The sequence below is a fragment of the Pollachius pollachius genome (genome assembly GCF_949987615.1).
Source record: "Pollachius pollachius genome assembly, chromosome: 15".
NCBI classification, from domain to species: Eukaryota; Metazoa; Chordata; class Actinopteri; order Gadiformes; family Gadidae; genus Pollachius; species Pollachius pollachius.
Genome location: NC_136948.1, coordinates 11769965 through 11790260, shown reverse-complemented (window position 1 = coordinate 11790260; position 20296 = coordinate 11769965). Strand labels below are relative to the sequence as shown.

The following is a 20296-nucleotide window of genomic DNA, read 5'->3' as shown; positions in this document are numbered from 1 at the left end:
TGGGTGTACAAAGGACATTCTATGCATTCATATAATGTGTTGGATATCCCATGTATTGTTGGGAGCATACAAAATACATACCGTATTTCCCGCACTATAACGCGCACCGGATTATAAGGCGCACCTTCAATGAATGACCTATTTTAGAACTTTTTTCATAAATAGGGCGCACCGGATTATAAGGCGCATAGCATAGAAGATACTGTGAGTGTGATACTGTGAGATACTGGGACTGAGTAAGCGCAGTAAAATGCTGTGTGCACTGACTACGATAGCCGTAATGCTGCAAGCGGTGTGGCTTTATCGTAGTCGTAGTGAAACATTTTATTATTATTAAATTGTTTTTATTGGTTTTCATACTGAAACATTTTGACAGAGCGCCGTTTACAACCAGTATGGATCAACCAATTAACCAATTGATCCATATATAAGGCGCTCCGGATTATAAGGCGCACTGCCGTTTTTTGAGAAAATTACCGGCTTTTAAGTGCGCCTTATAGTGCGGAAAATACGGTACAAAGTATACAGAATTTGATGGGAAGAAGATTCTCTTTCATTTGGAGGCTGCTCAACACTCGACAACGCTTGAAGCCAGAAACTGCTTGCAGCCAGGCTTGGTTTTGTGGAGTTTGACTCCACAAAGCGTTGACTCTTTTCCAAACAGTACTCCTTCTTTAGTCTATATCTGTTGGAATAACCATCATATAGCAGAAATATCTACCCTGACATCAGCTCACAGTAGGACACACAAGGCAGGACTGCTTGGATCTACTGTAACTTGCTGGGGATTTTCTGCTTCTGTTTCTGCTTCTGTCTTCCAGCCTCCAAAAAGAAACAGTTCCTATTCCATAATGTGTTTAAGCCGGACGGATGATTAGATCAAATGGGTTGGATTACATTTTTGTTTTATAAAGAATATCTGTTATTTGTTGTTGAGACTTTGACATTTGGTGGTAGTAGTAATGGTATTAATCCTAGATATCTGATCAAATAGAGTATTATACGAGACAGTGGGCCCTATAATGAACTGTATTTATATCTCCAGTCTACATTTTAACTTTTATAGTAAGCTACCTCCAAATATATTGTCACCTGGTTGGGATTCACAGAAAAATCATATGAAGCAATTCTCAGCATACCTGCTGAAGGCGGATGCTAATTTCTATCTCAAATAGATAATTCACCAAGAAGTCAGGAACTAGGCCAACATGTCAGTGAACCTCATGCTATCCGAAGATCTTCATGCTGGTGTTGTGCTGCTTCAGACTGCTGTGAGATGCGATTGATTGTCACAGGAACTTATACTGATCAGTCTTTCGTGTCACATCTCCGACCGTGGATGTGTCTTCACACTTTTAAAATACACTTGGTATGAAAATGAATTTCAACATCTCATGATCACACATCTCCCTCTCTGCCTCCCCTTTCCTTCTCTCTCTCGCTCTCTGTCTATCTTTCTGTCTCTGCCTCCGCCTCCCTCTCCCTTTCCTTCTCTCTCTATCCTTTTCTCTCTCTCTCTGATCCTTTTATGACTCAGAGGAGCTGTGAAGCAGGTCACTTAGTCACTCAGTCCCTTAGTGACTAGGACTATTTGGTATGTGTTACCTCAATATTTACTTAGGTATTTCCTTGAAGGGATGGTCCCTATTTTTAATTGTCTTGTTGGCTTAAGTCCTTCAGGATTCTGACATTGAATTCTTTGAAAATGTAATCATTATCTATGTTCTCGTACGCTGTACGTTCATCGAAACGACAAAATCAATCCATTAGTTGCAGACCTGGCACCCTTTAAAACACATTGGACCCTAGTCAGATGGAAACGGCTCCGTGCCAGCCGCCATTGGTCTACTCCGGGCCCCTCCTCCTCTGCTGGCCGGGCTGACTCAGTCTCCCCAGCAGGCTGGAGGCTCGTAGCAACAGGGCAGGGGGACGGCCTGTTCCGCCAGGAGACTGTCTCCGTCCAAGGCCCATTAGAGGTGAACCTGAAACCTTGGGGGCCAGCGCCGCTCATCATTCAGAGCACATCAATGCCATGTGTAAAGGCTGTTGGAGGGGGGGGTGAGGAGCTGAGGGGAACTTTGAACCGGCCGGCCGGCGAGAGGTTTTATGGTTTTATTGTGGCATTATCAGGAAGGTGAGGCTTTGCTTCCCTCCAAAGCTAAACAAACAATGACCGCAAGATGTGCACATGTTAGGTTTTGGGGAAATTACAACATGCCGTAGACAGGCCATAAGGTATACTGTAGGGTCTCACAATGTGTAGGAAGAGTAATTAAAATTAATCCATGTTTCAAATTTGAATTGGGCAATAAAGAGGGCCTGAACGCGATGACTTGTCTCCTATTGTTTGGATCTGCAGACCAGGGGATAGAATGTAAATGAGGTTGAACACGAGGCATGCCTCTCCCTCCTTCCCTCTGTAGTAAAACATCACTCTGTTCCTCAAACACTCTGAGGAAAAGCGTGTATCACTGCTCACCTCCCCGCCTAGAAACCTAAATGTCTTGTCCTTGTGTTCAGACCACTGTTCAGACGCAAGCGCCAGCAGCCCTCGGTCCTCCACCGCAGCCTGCTCTTCTAAACTACAGGCAGATTCATTTGGCTCGCTTATTTCTTCATGGGTTTTGTTTTTTGTTCTCAGTCCGTCTTACATATCGACCTGACAGACTCTGATCAATGCCGCGCGGCAGGAAATCCTACAGATGGCTCCTCCGTCTCGGGGACAAACCTCCAGGCTTTGTTTACGGGCCACGGGCCAAGGGCAGTGTGCTGCCTGGAGGCATGGGGCCTGGGCTGTGTCTGCTGGCACCGCCGCCGCCGCCACCACCGCCGCTGGCTCCTGTCAAGCAGACGCGGATCAGTGTGGACACCTGGTGGTTTACATGTTGTGGCGCAAAACACTGAGGATGTCGTTTGAGGGGTGGGGCGCCCGGTTGGAGCCCAGCGGCTGTGCCTTTTAGAAGGACTAATAAAGTTAGAAGGAGGGTTGTTGTTATTGTTGTTGTGGGTGCTTCCACCAAACAGGAGCAGAAAGAGGGAAGGAATAGACAGGTAGTGAGGAGGCGGGGTTTCCCACAGCACTTTGCATTTTAGGTGGCGGCCTAAGCAACACACGCCTGCCGCCCTAACTACGTCAACAAAATGTTTTTGAATAAAAAAAGTTTAGTTTTTAATATTTTCAAAGTTGAAATTGCACAAATCCTTTAACTGTCTCTTGTTTCAGTTGTTATTTTGACAATGTTGCTTAGCACTTTTCTTTTAAATATTTGTTAAGCAAAAATTGCACAAATTCTTTGACTGTTCCTGTTTCAGTTGTTATTTTGGCAATGTTGTTAAGCACTTTTCTTTTAAATATTTGTTAAGCAAAAATTGCACAAATTCTTTGACTGTTCCTGTTTCAGTTGTTATTTTGACAATGTTGCTTAGCAGCCCCCACTCGGTCTGACGGCAATCCCACCACCTTACCTAACACATTTTCTGCGGGAAACCCCGGGAGGGTTAGGGTAGGAGGTGATGGGGGTGGGGGGATTTGTGTATAAGGGAACATATTTGAAGAAGACGGCTGGGTAAGGAGTGGTTTAAGGGTCTGGTTACGCAAGAAATAGAAGGGATAGGAACGACCTCGTCCAACAACAACCTGCCTCTCAGGCAAAGGATGACTGGCCTCATGTGACACGCACATACACAGGCACAAACGCACACACGGCACATACTTGCAGCTAAGCCCCTTGAGTGTTTGCTTGAAGAAGCACTTCAAACAAAAATCCACTGCTGTGTGACGGAAACGTCTCACTAACTGCACTGCTTGGGATTTGAATGCATGGCGGGAATGACCGACCCACAGTTCGTAACGTTCAAAATATGGAAAATGCAAGGGCTTTCATCAGTGGGTCGTCACCATTGTGTAAACTTCCTTCCCCGATGGACGCTGACTGAACTGGCATCTGTTTAAGGATTATCGTTGAGATCGCCGCCTCAACATGTCATCTCAAGCTTGCGTGTGCGTTTGGCTTCAATGTGTTTCGACGTGTGTTTTTCAGGACTACATGGAGGCCCACCCCGAGACCATCATCCTGGACCCCCTCCCTGCCATCCGGACCCTCCTGGACCGCTGCAAGTCCTACCAGCTCATACACAAGATAGAGGACTGTATGCAAGGTAGGCAGTACACTCCCACCCACCACTAACCCTAACCCAACTGGCCCCAGAGCGTGGAGGACCCACCTAGTCACAGCTGGGGGGGTCACCAGGCCGTGAACATACACTGTAGAGTTTTGGTCGTTTTTTGGAGTTGAGAAACTCCAAAAAAGATTAGGTGCGGAGTAGACCCTTTTCACAGCATCCTCACAGGACAGGGGTGTCGATCTGCATGTCAATCAGGAGTGTGCTCTTTTGACGTGCCGGCCCATCAGTAGAAGACTTCACTGGTGAAGACATCTCACACTGAACACGGACGCTGTGCCCTGGTGCACGAAGGTGGCAATTAAAACAACAGATATGTAAGGGATAATGGGATAATGCGACCAGGACACCGACGTGCAGCAGAGTTGTCTTGCTTCGGCCTGAAGGGGCTTATTTTCGATAATGACCGGCGACGTTCTATACATTATCACGCTTATTACACGGCTACTTGCCTAAACGAAAAAAACTTCATGGTGTGTCTTTTTACAATTCATTTGTAACCAGCATTCGTAGTGTTGATCAGCAGAGAAATAGTCCGCCAAAGTTGTGACGTCGCTTAGAAACCAAAGTCGCCGGGGCTGACAAGTTACCGGACTACTAGCGGAGTGATACCAAAGACGTCATTAGAGGCAAAAAATCCTTTGTTTTCCTTGACAGCGGTCAATTATACTTAGCAACGGTGAATTATCAAATATAAATTCACCGCCGGAAGTTGTGAAGGGCCCATGCAAGTGAACGGAGCGTTCCACGGCATTGAGAAGAGCCGTGTAATAAAAATCAAAAGTGTTGCCTGTTTGAAACATACGGAACCCGCACAGGGGAGACATTCCCTCCAGGGCCGATGCTATCAGGGGCAACACCCTTCACTTTGACTGGCAGTAGGTCTGCTTATAGGTCGGAATGAAGCGGCCACCGATTCTTGACAGGCTGGGTACTTTATTCTTACACACAACCGGACTCGTTCATTACTTCACTAAACTGACAAGCACGCTACCGCTCGCTCTCCTCGCTCGTACACTGACTCGCTGACGTCACACACACACACACACACACACACACTGCCAGTGATATGCTTGCGATACTTTCTCGTGCTCACGAGATACTTTCTCGTGCTCACGAGAAACATTAAAAACATTTTTTTTTACCCCATGTCCCTTTACGGGTTCCGTACTCTCGACCACCATGTGTTTATTCAAAGTTTGTTGTGATGCGTAACGTGGGTGGGAGAACCCTGCGTACATGTAAGGGGCGGGATTGAGCAGCTGAACATGGCTTGTAGGCTCAGAGAGCAGCGGCCGGCCTTATAAAATAGCGCTCGCAAGGCAACATCAAAATGATATATTATATACCGGTATGGCGATATTGTCTCAACTACATATCTCTTTCAAAAATATACCGGTATAAATTTTACTACCGGTATATCGCCCAGCCCTGTGTCAGCCTCTGTCGGCATTACTACACAAAACGCAGACAACTCTGGATTGTGATCCGAAATAGCAGGCGAGCCAGAGTGAACCAGCGGCACATGTGTTATTAATGAACAGGAACTGAGGATCTCTGCGTCTCCTCTCCAGGCCCAGAGTAAGAGAGCGGCGGAGTGGAACCACACTCTCAACAGATTGATGGGGCCTGCTGCTTCCGAGCCCAGGATTTATCTCCGGCCCGACGTAGCTCTCGCATCACAAATTGTATTTTTCCCCCCTCGGTGTGACAGCCATTCATCTCCCCTCACTCTCCTGTCTGAACCTTGCATGACCCCATGGGCCCTGTTGGGGGGGGAGTGGGTACGTGGGTACGTGTGTGTATGCCAAATGTTTGTGTGTGTGTGTGTGTGTGTGTGTGTGTGTGTGTGTGTGTGTGTGTGTGTGTGTGTGTGTGTGTGTGTGTGTGTGTGTGTGTGTGTGTGTGTGTGGTAGTGTTCGGGGGTGTATGCTGAATGTATGTGTCTGTGTGTGTGTGTGCCTCCTCATTTGGCCCCGTTAGCACCTATCCCTGTCACCGGGTCTATAAACGTGGGGCCAATTTCTGTTGGCCGAGCAGAGTGATGACAGGAGGTGAGCAGCAGGAGCAGACACGCCCCCCCCCCCCCCCCCTCCATTATACATACACCGCCTACACACCCTGTAAACACACCTGGGACTCGTCGTCCGCTTCTTAATATTTCCTCCCAACATGGCAGGGAAATGTTGTTACTGCACCGTATGACAACGGACACACACGCACGCACACAGGCACACACACTTACAGGCAGACACACACTTACTTACAGGCACAAACACACACACCCCTTCTGTATGTTCACCAGAAGAACTACTACTTCTCTTGTCAGTGGAACAGACATTTTACACTGTCTGCACAGTCAGCAGTTTATTTGAAAATAACCTGAAGAATCTCTCTGAAGAATATTCAACAGGCTCTGGGACGATGAAGGTTATGTAACAACGCCCTCTGCATCCCGCTAGCTCTCCCTCCTCTCTCTCTCTTTTCCTGGCTCTGCACGTGTGTCCGTCCCGTGGTGTGACTGTGGGACTGTGCTCTGTGATGAAAGAGGAAAGCTGGCCTACTCATTGCAAATCTTTTGTACGCGCCCTTGCAGCTCTCGCAAGAGGTGCTTGCGTCGATCGCTCGCAATGATTTGCCCACGAAGACTTTTGCCCATTTGCCCACGAAGGGCGGTTGAAACCTTGTTTTGCTCGGCCAACCAGAATCTCTAGTGCTGCACACCACTTCAACCGGAGGGAAAGATGATCATTTAAATATGGAATTATCAGGGCCCTTGCTGTGATTAGCTACACACAGCAGACGTAGTTTAGAACGAATAGACACGGCGTCGATGGTGGAGTTCAACAGTGTCGTCGAATGTGAGGAAGAACGCCAGAGAGGAGAAAGTCTGCTTCTCTCTCTCACTCGCTCTCGGGCCCAGTCACTTCCTCCTGCTTATCAGCTGAGAGCACAGAGTTCTGGAGCGGCTCCAGCTGCCTAGGCAACGGGTTCTGAAGGCCTAAAGGCGCTGCCATGTGAGGCAGCCTGAGCCGCTCAGAATAGCCTTCAATGGCAGGAAGCACTCGAGGTGCACCCTGCACTTCTGTGGAAAGAGGACAAAAATAAAAGACGTGTATACAAACCCTTTCTCCGGAGTCGCTCGGCGATGCGAGGCGGTCTCCCGGGCCACACAAACATCTCCGCTTTACGGGAATTGTTTGAATTACTCCAAACAGGGCGAAGGAGAATGAAGTTATTGTAATGGTCTGTTTAATGGACGGCGGCCAGACAATGGCCCTGCTAATGGATGGCCGCTGGACAGAGCCAGGTGTGCGTGATTCATGGTTCCTCGGGCTGGAACGCACGCGCCGCCTCCCCTGGCCTCTCCACCACGGTTTTGTGTTTCCTCAGAGAAACAGAGCAAGGTAGCTGTTTAGACAAGCCGATGGAGTCGACGGGCGCTCTGTTTACGCGCCGCTTTGATGCATCAGACTGTTTTCATACCTAGCAACTGTCGTCAGGTTCCGAGACCAACAGGCCATTTATTGTACGTCGTCGGTCCTTAAGGTATTCTTTCTCCACTTAAGGTAAGCCTGTGTGAATACAGGGGGGCGGGGTTGGGATCAGGAAGTTCCCTCGGGATGGAAGACCCCCCATTTGTAGAGTCGGACTGCAGTCAGGCCTTTTAGTGGCGTTCATCAGTTCACGTGTGGAGCTGTATTGTCACAACACGACCCCACAGGACCCTGCTAATTTGTTAATGGGACGACTCGGTGAAACCAAACCTCCTGGGACTGCAACGCCTTGGGAACAAATGAGAACGCTCTCACTAGCCAAATTAAAATGAGGTTAAATGCATTAGCTTCAGGAATCAGACACTGAGCATAGAAACTATAAACTCCAGTCTCCTGTCTTCTCCCTCTTGCACATAGTTGACCCCACACCCTCTGTGTCTCGTTAAACAGATGGATGCTGATTCATCTCATCCACTGAGACGCTCCCCTCAATGTCATGAAGTATCCATCACATTTCCTTTTGTCTTCCGATACACAATCTGCAACGTTGTGATTGGAGTAGTGAGGATGCTGGGGGTTGCTAGGCAACGAGATACGGGCAGCAAAATGCAAATTACTGCAAGCTAAATATACTCGTCTCAGAACACAGAAGCCAGTGCAGCATCTATCAAATCACCCAATCCCTTCATACGTTTCCCCCCATCTCTAGAGGGCCGGGGTCAGCGATGTTTATTTACTCAATGACACCTCAAAGAAAAAGGCGGAAGCGTGGAGGAGGAGAGGAGATGCCCAACACCTTTTGGAGAGAAACCAAAGATGGCTAACTGTACAAGTACGGGTGCTTTGTAACCGCTGGCAACCGGCTCCGCTGGGTCTGAGGGTAGCCTGCGGTGTTTAGACAGCGGTGAAGATTGATCTCCACAGCCCCCTCCGCCGCGGGTCCAGCAGGAGTCACGCGGGGACGCCGTGAGACGCAGGAACACTCTCATCTGACTTATCCCCACTGCGCTTCTGATATCAGTTCTCACCTCAGGGGGCAGCTGTGATGGTTGTTTTGGTTTGAACGTGGCGCTAGAAGTTATGAGATACTTTACTCGTGACAGGGGTCTAAATCAGCCATGTTTGGGGAAGGCTGGTGTCACAGGAACATGTTGTTATGTGAGGGATGTTTTGGTGCTGAGCTTCCCGGCAGAGTAAAACAGTGAGACGAGTAGAGTCCGACTCATACAGGATGCTCATACTCAGTGTTTTTGTGGATGATAACGCATATGGTGACAAAGATACGCACTGTGAGAAAAATACTGCGACTTAACTTTGAGACGCATTGCATTTTCCTTGCACTAGGTTCAAAGTGTTATTTGCTTACTGGCAATAAACAAATACATTGTGATAATGAGGAGAGAATGACTTGAAGGTCATCAAGTTTACTGAATTGGACTGAGAGGTTAAATAAATAGACCATTTAGTTTGAAGTACAGCCTACTTTTGCCTCAAGAGATTTGAGTCTTAGAATAGGATTTGTCAGGATATCCAACCAATGGAGTTCCATCCCAATGTCATTGGTGTACTTAAAGGAAGTCTTTGGGACCCATTTGTGCGATAATTTTGGGTCCCCAGGATCGCAGAGCGTTTTAACAGCTTACGGCTGCAGCGTCCTGCTCAATACTGGACCAATCTCAAACTGTTTCCGTACTCGTCCCTTAAATGATCAGAGGATATTCCTGGTTGAAAAATACCAAATCTTTCGAAAAACGTCCAACTGTGGAAGACAAGCATTCAGGAGAATTATAGGATAGCCTCTGTGCATCTCACTGCCTTAACCCAACCAGCAACAACACAAGACCAGAAACATGGAGCTTAGATTCAGAACTTCAGGGTACAGTGAGCAGGCCAGAGCAGTGGAGCAGAGCAGGCCAGAGCAGTGGAGCAGAGCAGTCCAGAGCAGTGGAGCAGAGCGGGCCAGAGCAGTGGAGCAGAGCAGGCCAGAGCAGCAGAGCAGGGCTGGGTGATGTTGCTCCACGTCAATCTCCTGAGGGAGACTTATTTTCGACTTCCATTAACGTAGAGGTTCTCATCACAGCGCCTCCCTTAAGTGGAAACAGTGTGATATTCGGAAGTCCTCTTTTTTTTTTATCCTGCCCTCTTTCTTTTGGAAGCTCAGGCAGTGGTTGGACTACAAGGACTTGCGATCAGTGAGCACTCATCGTGACCTGAGCCCAAGGCCTCTGGCTGAAGATCTGCCTCGCTCTGCTGCTCCTCTACAGACAGCGTGACTGGAGAAACATCACAAGGAAGAACAGTCAAATCGTCCAGAATGGGACCTGGTCCAGAATCTGACAATGCAAACTTTTCAGGAAGTGAGCTTCCTTGATACCATTCCACTTCCTGGATGAACTCTTAACCTCTGGGTTACACTAGCCAGTCGAATGCCACCATGACCGTGTGTGTGCGTGTGTGTTTGTGTGTGGGTGTGTGTGTCAGTAGCTCGCCGTTCAGCACTAGAGAGATTGTAGGGAGATCTGTTTGTCCTGACCTCAGCAGGGGGTGACGTAGCAGGCCTGTCCACCGCTGAGCCCCACAGAAAACCAACGCCCAGTGCTATTACCTTGGCTTCAGTCCGGGGAAATTCACTAGCATCCCATCGCGTACAAGGAAACGCAGACGAAACATTAGGCTGCACATCCATAATAGGCAGCTGTCATAATGTGTATTTATTTAAGGGGGCTGTTAATATACAACTGTACATGCTCTCCTTATGTGTGGTACATAATCATTCATTCGGTTTATTTAAACCCTTTCCAAGGAAGTATTCAAACGTAAACTCTTCATTCCCAGAGGTCACTGAACGACCTCCTAAGCAAACAGAAGCAGCAACCAGAGCCTGAGTCTCTCTCCCCAAAGAGTGCTGAGGCCCAGTCTCTTGGAGGAAGCCATGCATTATCAAAAGCATCCGTTCAGCCCTTATTTCAGCAGCCGAGCTCACTGCGTGTCGGTAATGGACACCGTCCATCAGAGACAGTGTTCAGTCAGCCTCCCTCCCTCCCTCCCTCAGAGAGTCGCAGCGATGATGTCACCGAGCAGAGCTGGGTGTAAGCGTGCGGCACTCGTCCTTCCCAGAGCAGGTCCAACCTGTTTGTGAAATCCTGAGCGTGTGTCCCTGTGTGTGTGGTGCCAGGGAGGTGTTGGAGTGCACGGCTAGCCGCCTTCAGATGGGCTTAATGAAACCAGGATACAGCCCTGGGCCATCTTCTGTCTCCGTCTCTTTGTCTCTCTCTCTATGTCTCTCTCTGTGTCTCTCTCTCTTCCTCTCTCCGCGCGTCTCTCTCTCTGTGTCTGTCCCTGCCTCTGTCTCTCTGTCTCCGTCTCTCTCTCTGTATCTCTTGCTCTCTGTCCGTCTCTCTCTTCGCCACTCACTCGCTCTCTCTCTCTCTAATCCTGTCAAAGGGAGGGAAAGGACATGAGAACGAAGTGCAGTGAAAGTGTGTGTGTGTGCATGTTGGTCACATGTGTGTGAGTGTGAGCGGGGGTGTGGATGAAGCGACCTCTCTAATGTCCCACTGTGATAGCAGGACGCGCTGTCGCCCAGCCTTGGCTATTGGGTGGCAGGAGGCGTAATGCTGGGGAGAGATAAAGATGACTCGCAAACAAATGTTGTTTATGCTAGCCCAGTTATCTCCGAAGCTTCGCATCCGATGGCGCACGCGGTCCATGTATCTTTATAGTTAGCTATAACGCTCAATCCAAGACTTAATGAGAACTCCTTGTTTTATTGTTATGTACGGTAAATGTCATCCCACATGATCGAGCTGGCGCCGCTGTCTGGCTCGTTGAGTAGAACGCGCTCGCTATCAACCAACCTTTTAGTTTATGATTTCAGTGAGATTTATGAGCTTATTGAACCGATAACATTACCCTTTAAAGGTTTGGTGGGATGTTTTCGTTAAATTTGGGTGTTGTTAAATTGTTGAGCTCAACAGCTAGAACCGGATTGGTTTGGTATGATCCCTGACCTTTCCAGCTCCACCGCTGAGGGCTGCAGGCCTTAACCACAGCACCACCCGCCTCATCCCTCCACACTCCTCCAGCCAGCTCTCTCTTACGTCCTCCCTTTCTCTCCTCCTCAGACGAGAGGCTCTGCTCTCCTCCCTTCATGGTTCTGAACCAGGAGTGCGGCCCGGACACGCTGGAGCAGATCGGGAAACACGGCATCACGTTCCCCTTCAGTAAGTCCTTCTATCCCCCATCCGGTCTCTGTCCCTTCAGGGTCTGCAATACTGGGCCCGGTGCCTCCCTCCACCGAGGGAGTAACGTTTGACACCGGCCGGTATTAAAGGTTGGTCCGAAGCCTTGTGCGTCGGTCCGGAGCGCTGTGTGTCAGTCCGGAGCGCTGTGTGTCGGTCCGGAGCGCTGTGTGTCAGTCCGGAGCACTGTGGGACGGTCTGGAGCGCTGTGGGTCGGTCCGGAGCGTTGTGTTGATCCGGAGCGCTGGGGGTCAGTCCGGAGCGTTGTGTTGGTCCGGAGCACTAGTTCACACAGCACTAGTGCCTAACCCACTACTAGGGTTAGTCACTAGTAGTAGCCTAACCCATCCTGCCTTTACCTGGGGTAGTCAATTATTACTGTACACTGGGTCTGTTTATTTTGGTTATCACTCACTGGATATCAGAGCCAATGTTTTGATGATGCTACCGACGAAACGTAATGACTCATTCAAAGTGATCATCATTTTCGGCACTATCAACTATTAAAGATTGTGAACCGATGGCTAAAACGTGCGGTGTGCCGCGTGTTTATCAGCCCGGGTTTCCAAAACAGGGTCGGACCGGGCTGCTAATCTCATCAGCGATGTTGGCTGGAGGCAAACAGCTCTGGTACCGTCTCGTTGTGGTCGGAAGCTAAGGAAAATATTCCTTCTACGACCTTTTAATGAAATAAATTACAGGTTTCTTTTGGATGTCGTCACTGAACATGTCGCTGGCCCTTTCGTCCTTTTCCACCGCGCTCCCTCTCCCTCCTAACCTTCGACTGTGTCTCTCTCGCTCTTTTTCAGTTTGCAAAACACGGGTGGCCCATGGAACCAACTCTCATGAGGTAAGGGGTCAGAGGTGAAGCGGCCCTCGGGGGGTTTGCTCGGTGTAAGCAGTAACACTGTTCTCTATGGCGGCTTGGCATTTACCCCAAACAAAGGGCCTGGATCAGCCACAGGGCCCGGCTCACCCGGCTAGCTTTACGGCCATCCAGGCTGGATTTTCCACATTCCTGCACACGCACACACAAACATATATACACGCACACACACATGCACATACACACACCCACATTGAACTTGGAACTTTGAACCCTGAACAAATTTAACAACACCCTGGGGGCGGATGGGTTTTGGTAGGAAACATGGTTTCCTACCATGTTTTTTAAGTCATTTTTTCCGTCTGTGTGATCCCCAGATGGCCATCATCTTCAGCGAGGAGGACCTTATAAACGTGCGGCCGCCGTGCGTGATCCAGAGCTTCATCAACCACAACGCCGTGCTCTACAAGGTGTTTGTGGTGGGCGACGCCTACACGGTGGTGGAGCGCCCCTCCCTGAAGAACTTCCCCTTCGGACCCGCAGGTGAGCGGGCGGGCGGGGGGACGGACGGACGGACGCACGTAGGCCGGCCGGCCGGCCAGACCGTTCCAAAGAATCTCCAGAATCCTCTCTGGTGGTTCCCGTAGAAAGTCTGTTTGTAGCTCCCCGCCATCTGCTGTACCCCTTCCTCGAGGAAGCAGAGCGCAGTGCGGCTCAGCTGCCTCGTGTTATCATGAACCACACTGAGGGGATTGTCCCGCTGCGTGCTGCATGTCCAGCGGCGTCCCAGGATTCCCTCCGCAGGTCGGCGGGGCCGCGCTCCCTGAATGCTCCATTGTCTCTGAAGGGCTGCCCTCGGCGGCGTTTTGCATGTGGAGCGGCGAGCAGAGCCCCATGCAAACCAGCGCCGGGGCAGAGCGAGCGGTCTACTTTGGTTGTCCATGCAAAGCGTGCAGTGTTAATCCTGTGAGGTCGAGGGAGTGTGGGGCACGGCTGGTTACAGAGAACCAGCCATGGTTCTCTATACGGCTGGTACAGAGAACCCCCCCCCCCTCCAGAGAGTTGGCACGACCCGACTTCAGGGTTACCCCACAGGGACGGCCGGCGGTCTTTCCCTTTCCTTCTCTGGCCAGGGGAGTACGATCTGCTGGCCGTGACAGACACTCGGGCTCCGTGGTTACAAAACAGGTGAACTACGCTCCTGAAGACGGGGGCGGCATGAGGCTCAGGAGGTAGAGCGGGTTGGCTGGTAACGCGAAGGTTGCTGGTTCGATCTCCGGCTTCTCCTCGCTTAGTGTCGAGTTGTCCCTGAGCAAGGCACATACCCCTAGCTGCTCCCGACGAGCTGGCTATCGCCTTGCATGGCTGACACCGCCGTCGGTGTGTCAATGTGTGTATGAATGGGTGGATTTTAGGCAATATAGTAAAGCACTTTGAGTGGCCACTGGTTAGAAAAGCACTGTATAAACGCAGTCCGTTTACCATTTACCATGAAGATGCAGAGAGCAGCTTCCGGAGAGCGGAGAGTGTGTGAAGGTGGGTTGTTTCTTCCTGGGCTGGACGGAGTCCGGTGTGTGGCTCAGCAGGCCCCGACGCTCCGTCTCGGGACCCGGTGGCGGAGCAGCGACCCCGGGCATCATGGGAAAATAGTTCTTGGTCCCAGTTCCCTGTGGACCCGGGCGTAAGGGTTGTGAATCAAACGACATTGAAGTGGAAGGCTCAATGTAGTATTTACACTGCAAGAGTAAATAAGGGGTCTAATAAAAGTACTGTTTACCGCGTGGCCGTAAAGGGGTCATCAAACTGGACCATGCAATGTCCATGGCCTTAAACAGATTAATCCTGCTTTTTTATTCTTTTTGTACTTTTTGGGTAAACAATAATGGACGTAAAGCTAGCACTGCTCATCGGGAGTTTGAGAAGAGATTCTGACCCCGTCTTCAAATTACGTTATCTCTGTGGAGGTTGGTCACATGGTACATTCGGGGATATGTGGGCGTGTTGACTTTTGAAACGGGTTGCCAGATTTGGGGTGATGTCTAACGTTGACAGACCGCGTCAGTGAAACCGCCCTCTGGCCTACTTCCTGATTCGGTCGGAGCCTGTATTTAATTGGCTCGCCGACAATCTAATCAATCAATTCATTCATTGTATTGTGTAATGCTTTATCAAAACCCGTGTACAGCACCTGGGCTCAGCAGCACAGAACCAAGCCATGTCGGACCAGAGCCCACCTCAGGTAGGGGGGAGGGGCTCAGGCGGGGGGGGGGAGGGGGTGGTCACACAAATGGGCCAACGTCTGTCTTCACCTGGTCGGTGGGGGTTTGACTCCTGAACCTTCACAGCTCAAGAGCATATTAATTTGGGCGGAAGTGAAATCGACTTATCTCTCTCTCTCTCTGTCCCCCATCTCCCTCACGTCGGTTTGTGGTTGTGGTTAATGATTTCAGAGAGGGGTAAAGGGGACCGGCTGTTTGCTTTCCTCCGATTCACACTGCCAAGTGTCTCTCGTTTCCTAGTAGTGTTCATGACTCAATCACACAACGCCAGCTCACGTCCCCTCTGCCTCTGTCTCTGGTGTTCAGGTGATAGTTATGCTGATACCATCACATGTAAGGTCTACTACAGCGTGGAGCTGCAGGTGCTAACTCAACTAACGTTCAATGACCGCACCCGCTGCTGTCGATTGGTTCAACTGTACGTTCCTACTTCCTGATATGAACCCCAATCACATTGTAGCCGAGCCTCCTTTGCTCCGTGTCCTCAGGACGGTGGTTTTCACTCCTTCTCAAACAGCTGCCCAGCTGACACCGGGTCTGGTTAAAGCTTCTTCAACCAGCTAGAGTAGGTCAATTAGCTTGTTCAATCAAGAGAGGCGCCTCTCCCCTGGGAACAGAAAACCACAGTCCATAATTGAAGGCATACAATGTGAGGCGTACACCCTCATGTGGAGTGTTGCTGACCCCTGGTGGCTGAGAAGATGATGGTCGATGATTTTCCAATGTTGACTGCATCCACCTGTGGCAATATGCATCGTAAATCTCTGTCTCTCTCTCTCTCTCTTTCTCTCTGTCTCTGTCTCTCTCTCTGTCTCTGTCTCTGTCTGTCTCTGTCTCTCTCTCTCTCTGTCTCTCTCTCTGTGTCTCTCTCTCTGTCTCTGTCTCTCTCTCTGTGTCTCTCTCTGTCTCTGTCTCTCTCTGTCTCTCTCTCTCTGTCTTTCTGTCCCTCTGTCCTTTCAGACCGGAGAGCCATCTTCTTCAACAGTCACAACGTGTCCAAGCCTGAGTCGTCCTCCGCCCTCACCTCGGTACGTTTCGCCAGCAACGCCCCCCCGCCTCCCTGAGCACACGTTGCCGTGGCTACTCTAAACAAGCGCTTGCTTCCTTTTCGTCGCAGAGGGACAACGTGGAGGGGCTGTCCCAGCCGCCCTGTGACGACGTGATCCGGGAGCTGTCCCGCTCCCTGCGGCAGTCGCTGGCCGCATCTCTGTTCGGCATCGACGTCATCATCAACAACCAGACGGGGCAGCACGCTGTCATCGACATCAACGCCTTCCCCGGTTAGCCTCACGCGCCCCCCCCCCCCCCCAACGCTGGCTGAACAAGCCCTACACCACACTGACGGGAGCAGCACGGTGTAATCAGTTACGTCTTCAGAAGGTGGCGTTCCTCATGGAACGGCCAGGAGCAGTCATGACCTTCCCTCCTGCTTCCTCCTGTCGAAGACAACTTTAAGAAGTCACTCTGAGCCACAGAATGCATTCTCACTATCAATCTGCAGGACGTCACTCACTGTCACCCTTGCTGACAAGATGATGAAAACATGAAGCCATGTGTTGCTCCACACAGTTTAAATGTGTGTATCTGTCGTTCACTGGACATCAGGGGATGTAATGGGAAACGGAATCACGGCAGCTCTGCCTGCCAAAAGGAAATCCAACATGTATGTTTCCATGGTCACGGCGGGCTCGGGTTACTCTCTTTGTGCCTACCTGGACCAATACGAAACAAGGCTGCAGAACCAGTTTCCCATGAGCAGATCTATAGAACCAGTTCCCCATTAGTAGGTCATGTTGTTGTTTTTAAAGCCTCTAATGAGTCAGCGTCTATTACTGCTATTACTATGACTGCGCATTACAATAATTCATTAAACACTGATTGTCTATTTAAAATGTATGGATCTCTCCCTATTTAAGCTGGGGGAGGCAATTTGGCGAACCATCTAGAGTAAGATACATTTTGAACATCCCTCCCTTCAGGCCTATCTGAAACTCATGACTAGCTCGCTAGCTGTAGCGACCGGTCTCTCCAACCCCGAGGGAGACTCAGTCGAGCTCAACAGCCCTCTGGCGACGGACAGAGGGCCACAGGTAGTCAGGTGGACCACCAGCGTTTCATTCACGAGGACTGACGTGATTGGACGGGCTTATAGCCGGCCTTCAACAGAGTCAGGAGCGTTTTAGTGTTTTATCCATCCAGTATTTGAATTATAGAAAGATGGCGCTGTAAATGAATTGTCAGTAATGAGAACGCATGAGGACTGCATGTCGACGTGTGCGGTGTCCCCGTCCTCAGCTGATCCCCCCCCCCCCCCCCTGTGCTCCCCCAGGTTACGAAGGCGTGCCGGAGTTCTTCAACGACCTGCTGAACCACATCACCGGCCTGCTGCAGGCGCCCGGCGCCGACAGCCCCCCGGCCACGCCCGCCACCGCCAGCGAGCCGCCCAAGGGGTCGACCGGCATGGCCGCCCCCCCAAGCCCGGAGCCCCCCGCCGGCGGCTGTGGTCCCCCGGGCAAGGAGGCCGGGGGGGGCAGCCCCTGGATCGTGGAGGGGGACGCGGCGCTGAAGGGGGCCCGCCAGAGACTGGGCTGCAACTCGGCCGTGTCGCCCAACTTCCAGCAGCACTGCGTCTCCACCATGGCCGCCAAGGCCTCCTCGCAGTGACCTCCGACCTCCAGCCCCCTCCCCCACTCCCCGAGGCACGCCATCCACCCTGACCAGATGGGATAACAACGCTTGACTCTAATAATAAGTGATTGGTCATAATAGTTATAATATATCTGTAATCAAACAAACAAAACTTTTTCCGATTCGATGGTGATTAGGTGACGGCTTTCTTTCTCTCTCGCTCTGCCTTTTTGTATGTTTGATTTGGTCGCAGAAGACCTGACAATGTGATGTGAACCATTGGGAACTCTGTAATAACGTCTGTCGCTGAAGGGTTGGGGGTGGGGGGGGGGCTATGTGTGGGGGGAATGCCCATGTAAGGTGATAAGGCCGCGATCGACACTCGATTTCGGCCCCGGGGAGAAACCCTCAGCGGGGCAGGTTTAACGTTCCGGTGGCTCGCTCCTGTTTTGTATTCCGATGACATTCGCTCCCCTGTCCCCACGTGGCCGGAGAACCGCTCAAGGAGTTTTCAGCGTGGCGGACTTCCGACCAGACCAGGATATTGACGTCGGCCTGAGGTCGGTCAATCAGAGTTGTGAGCTGTTTACTATTCTGTGTGCCATCAACATCATGTCATTCTCACAGCTAGCCGGTTGGAAATCTATTCAAGGACCCCCGCCGAAACCACCACAGAAACCACCGTGACCAGTAAGGAGATGTTGGCTCCGAGGTCATGTGACCAAATGTCGGTTTCTCTGCTTTGTATCGTTTTGGTTCTAGCCGACCGTGGAAGTTCCATTGTGTCGGTCCGGAACGATGTATTTGTCCGGAGCGTTGTGTTGCTCCGGAGTGCTGTGGGTCGGTTCGGAGCGCTTTGGGTCAGTTCGGGGCGCTGTTGGTCAGTCCGGAGCGCTGTGGGTCGACCCGGAGCGTTGTGCTGCTTCGGAGCGTTGTGCTGCTCCGGAGCATTGTGTTGGACCTGTAGCGCTGTGGGTGGGCCCGGAACGCTGCATCGGTCCGGAGCGTTGTGGGTCAGATGTCTGCAGGTGTTTAGTGTTGCTCCAAACAGCCCAGCATCGTGGCTTGGGGCTCAGGCCCTGGTTCAGTGTTTTCCAGACAGCACTATATATAAAATCACATTCCGTTATCCAAAGGATTCCATAGTGTTTGAATTCCAAGTGCTTGATCGGGGCTGCGGTGAAACGGCCTCTCTATTTTGTCATGCCTCTAAATTACTTCCTCTTCATCCATGTGGGAAACGGTGCAAAAGGTTTTCAACGGAAATCTGCTGAAGATTTTTGGAAATGAGACGTCAGTCACCTGCGGTGCCGTTTCTATAGAGAAGTTTAGGTAAATTACAATTGACTAGACTAAAAACCCACTGACTTTTATATTTGTTCGTAAAAGTGATTAGACTAAAACAAGTTGTAAAATATTTAATTGTCCTCTAATCTTAATTGGAATAGATCATTTGCGACGGTGCCGGTGATATTTCCTAATGATTTTTTTTTTTGCTTATGGATCCTCTGACCTTCTAATATAATAAAACCCTGACTTCAGCACTTACGCCAGCCGCAGTTCTTGAGCAACCCGTGGTTCTAGCGTAGTGCGGGGTTTGATTCCCTCCCCTACCTTCCGTTCCAGCTGATGTCTGTTTGTATGTGAAAACAATGATTTGAGTTTTAAAAACAGAAAATCCTTTTTCCTGCTCCCAATGTTCACTGTGAGAACTTTTTTACTCCTGTTTTAGGTTGTCTGTCCTGATATCTACAAAATCTAACTTTATTTTATTGAGATTTTATTGGGGAGGGAAGGGTGATTTCATTGATAAATCTGTATCTATCTACTTATATCTATAAAGATGTATAGATATGTCAAACAATGAAAATAAGTAAGCGAGTGAAGTAATGAACAAACCATGGATGTTTATCAGATGGTGAACTGCTGGGCGTGAGGAAGACCGCCTGTCAGTAAGGGGGGGACGGTCTCATTAGTGCTATTTTTACAGAACCTCCGGCCCTTTAGAGAAGGGGAATATTCCATTTATATGCCATTTTTCATGGCGACACCATGAGTCGTTACAGCTACGGTTAAATTATAATAAGTATGTTATATCTGGAGAAATTAAGGTGAGGGTGCTCTGGGAAAAGATTATCCCTGGTATTCCTACCGGGGGTGGAGTTGGAGGAATCGAACCTCCTCCTCTTTTACTGATGGTGGTTGGTCGTGTACACGGTAATGGGGCGTGTCCGTCGTGCTCTCCTGTGTTCTGCGGGAACTAAACTGTTGTGTACGCCACTATACTGTATGTCCTACGTTGTGCTCTCCTTTGTGTGTGCTTCTACATGGGAAATAAATGGTTAACCCTGAACTGTGGTCATCTCTGAAAGAGGACAGACAACACACTAAATCCTGCTCACTGCCAGTAAAAAGCTCAAGCATGTGCAGTTATCTGTAACCCACAGACATTTAGAATTTTTTTTACGTGGTTAACATCTATATGATATAACTAGTATACTAAACGCCTCAGTAGGGGGACTGAAGGCATCATGATTTGGTCATAGGTTATATGAAGGTACAAAATAATGTGCCCTGTAACATTAAAGGAGTCGTCTCCGCTGAAGTAGTGAATGGGTCCGGCCCAGCCCTGCAATATTAAAG

General features: G+C 50.0%; 1 protein-coding gene across 3 annotated transcripts in view; it reads left to right on the top strand.

Moving 5' to 3' along the window:
- Window positions 1-20006, top strand: part of LOC307086550 (inositol-tetrakisphosphate 1-kinase-like) — a gene marked incomplete at its 3' end in the record, with an annotated part of 33675 nt that extends 13669 nt beyond the window's left edge. The window contains exons 5-12 of one of the 3 annotated variants that reach the window (XM_079751794.1): window positions 4041-4158; window positions 11804-11902; window positions 12730-12770; window positions 13124-13289; window positions 14932-14985; window positions 15986-16053; window positions 16143-16305; window positions 17355-20006. In XM_079751794.1, the coding sequence (XP_079607920.1) occupies window positions 4041-4158; window positions 11804-11902; window positions 12730-12770; window positions 13124-13289; window positions 14932-14985; window positions 15986-16053; window positions 16143-16305; window positions 17355-17689 (1044 nt within the window). Of the gene's footprint in view, window positions 1-4040; window positions 4159-11803; window positions 11903-12729; window positions 12771-13123; window positions 13290-14931; window positions 14986-15985; window positions 16054-16142; window positions 16311-17354 lie in introns of those variants that run through there. The other 2 variants (XM_079751795.1, XM_079751796.1) reach the window with 2 other exon arrangements.
- Window positions 20007-20296: the final 290 nt, after the last annotated feature.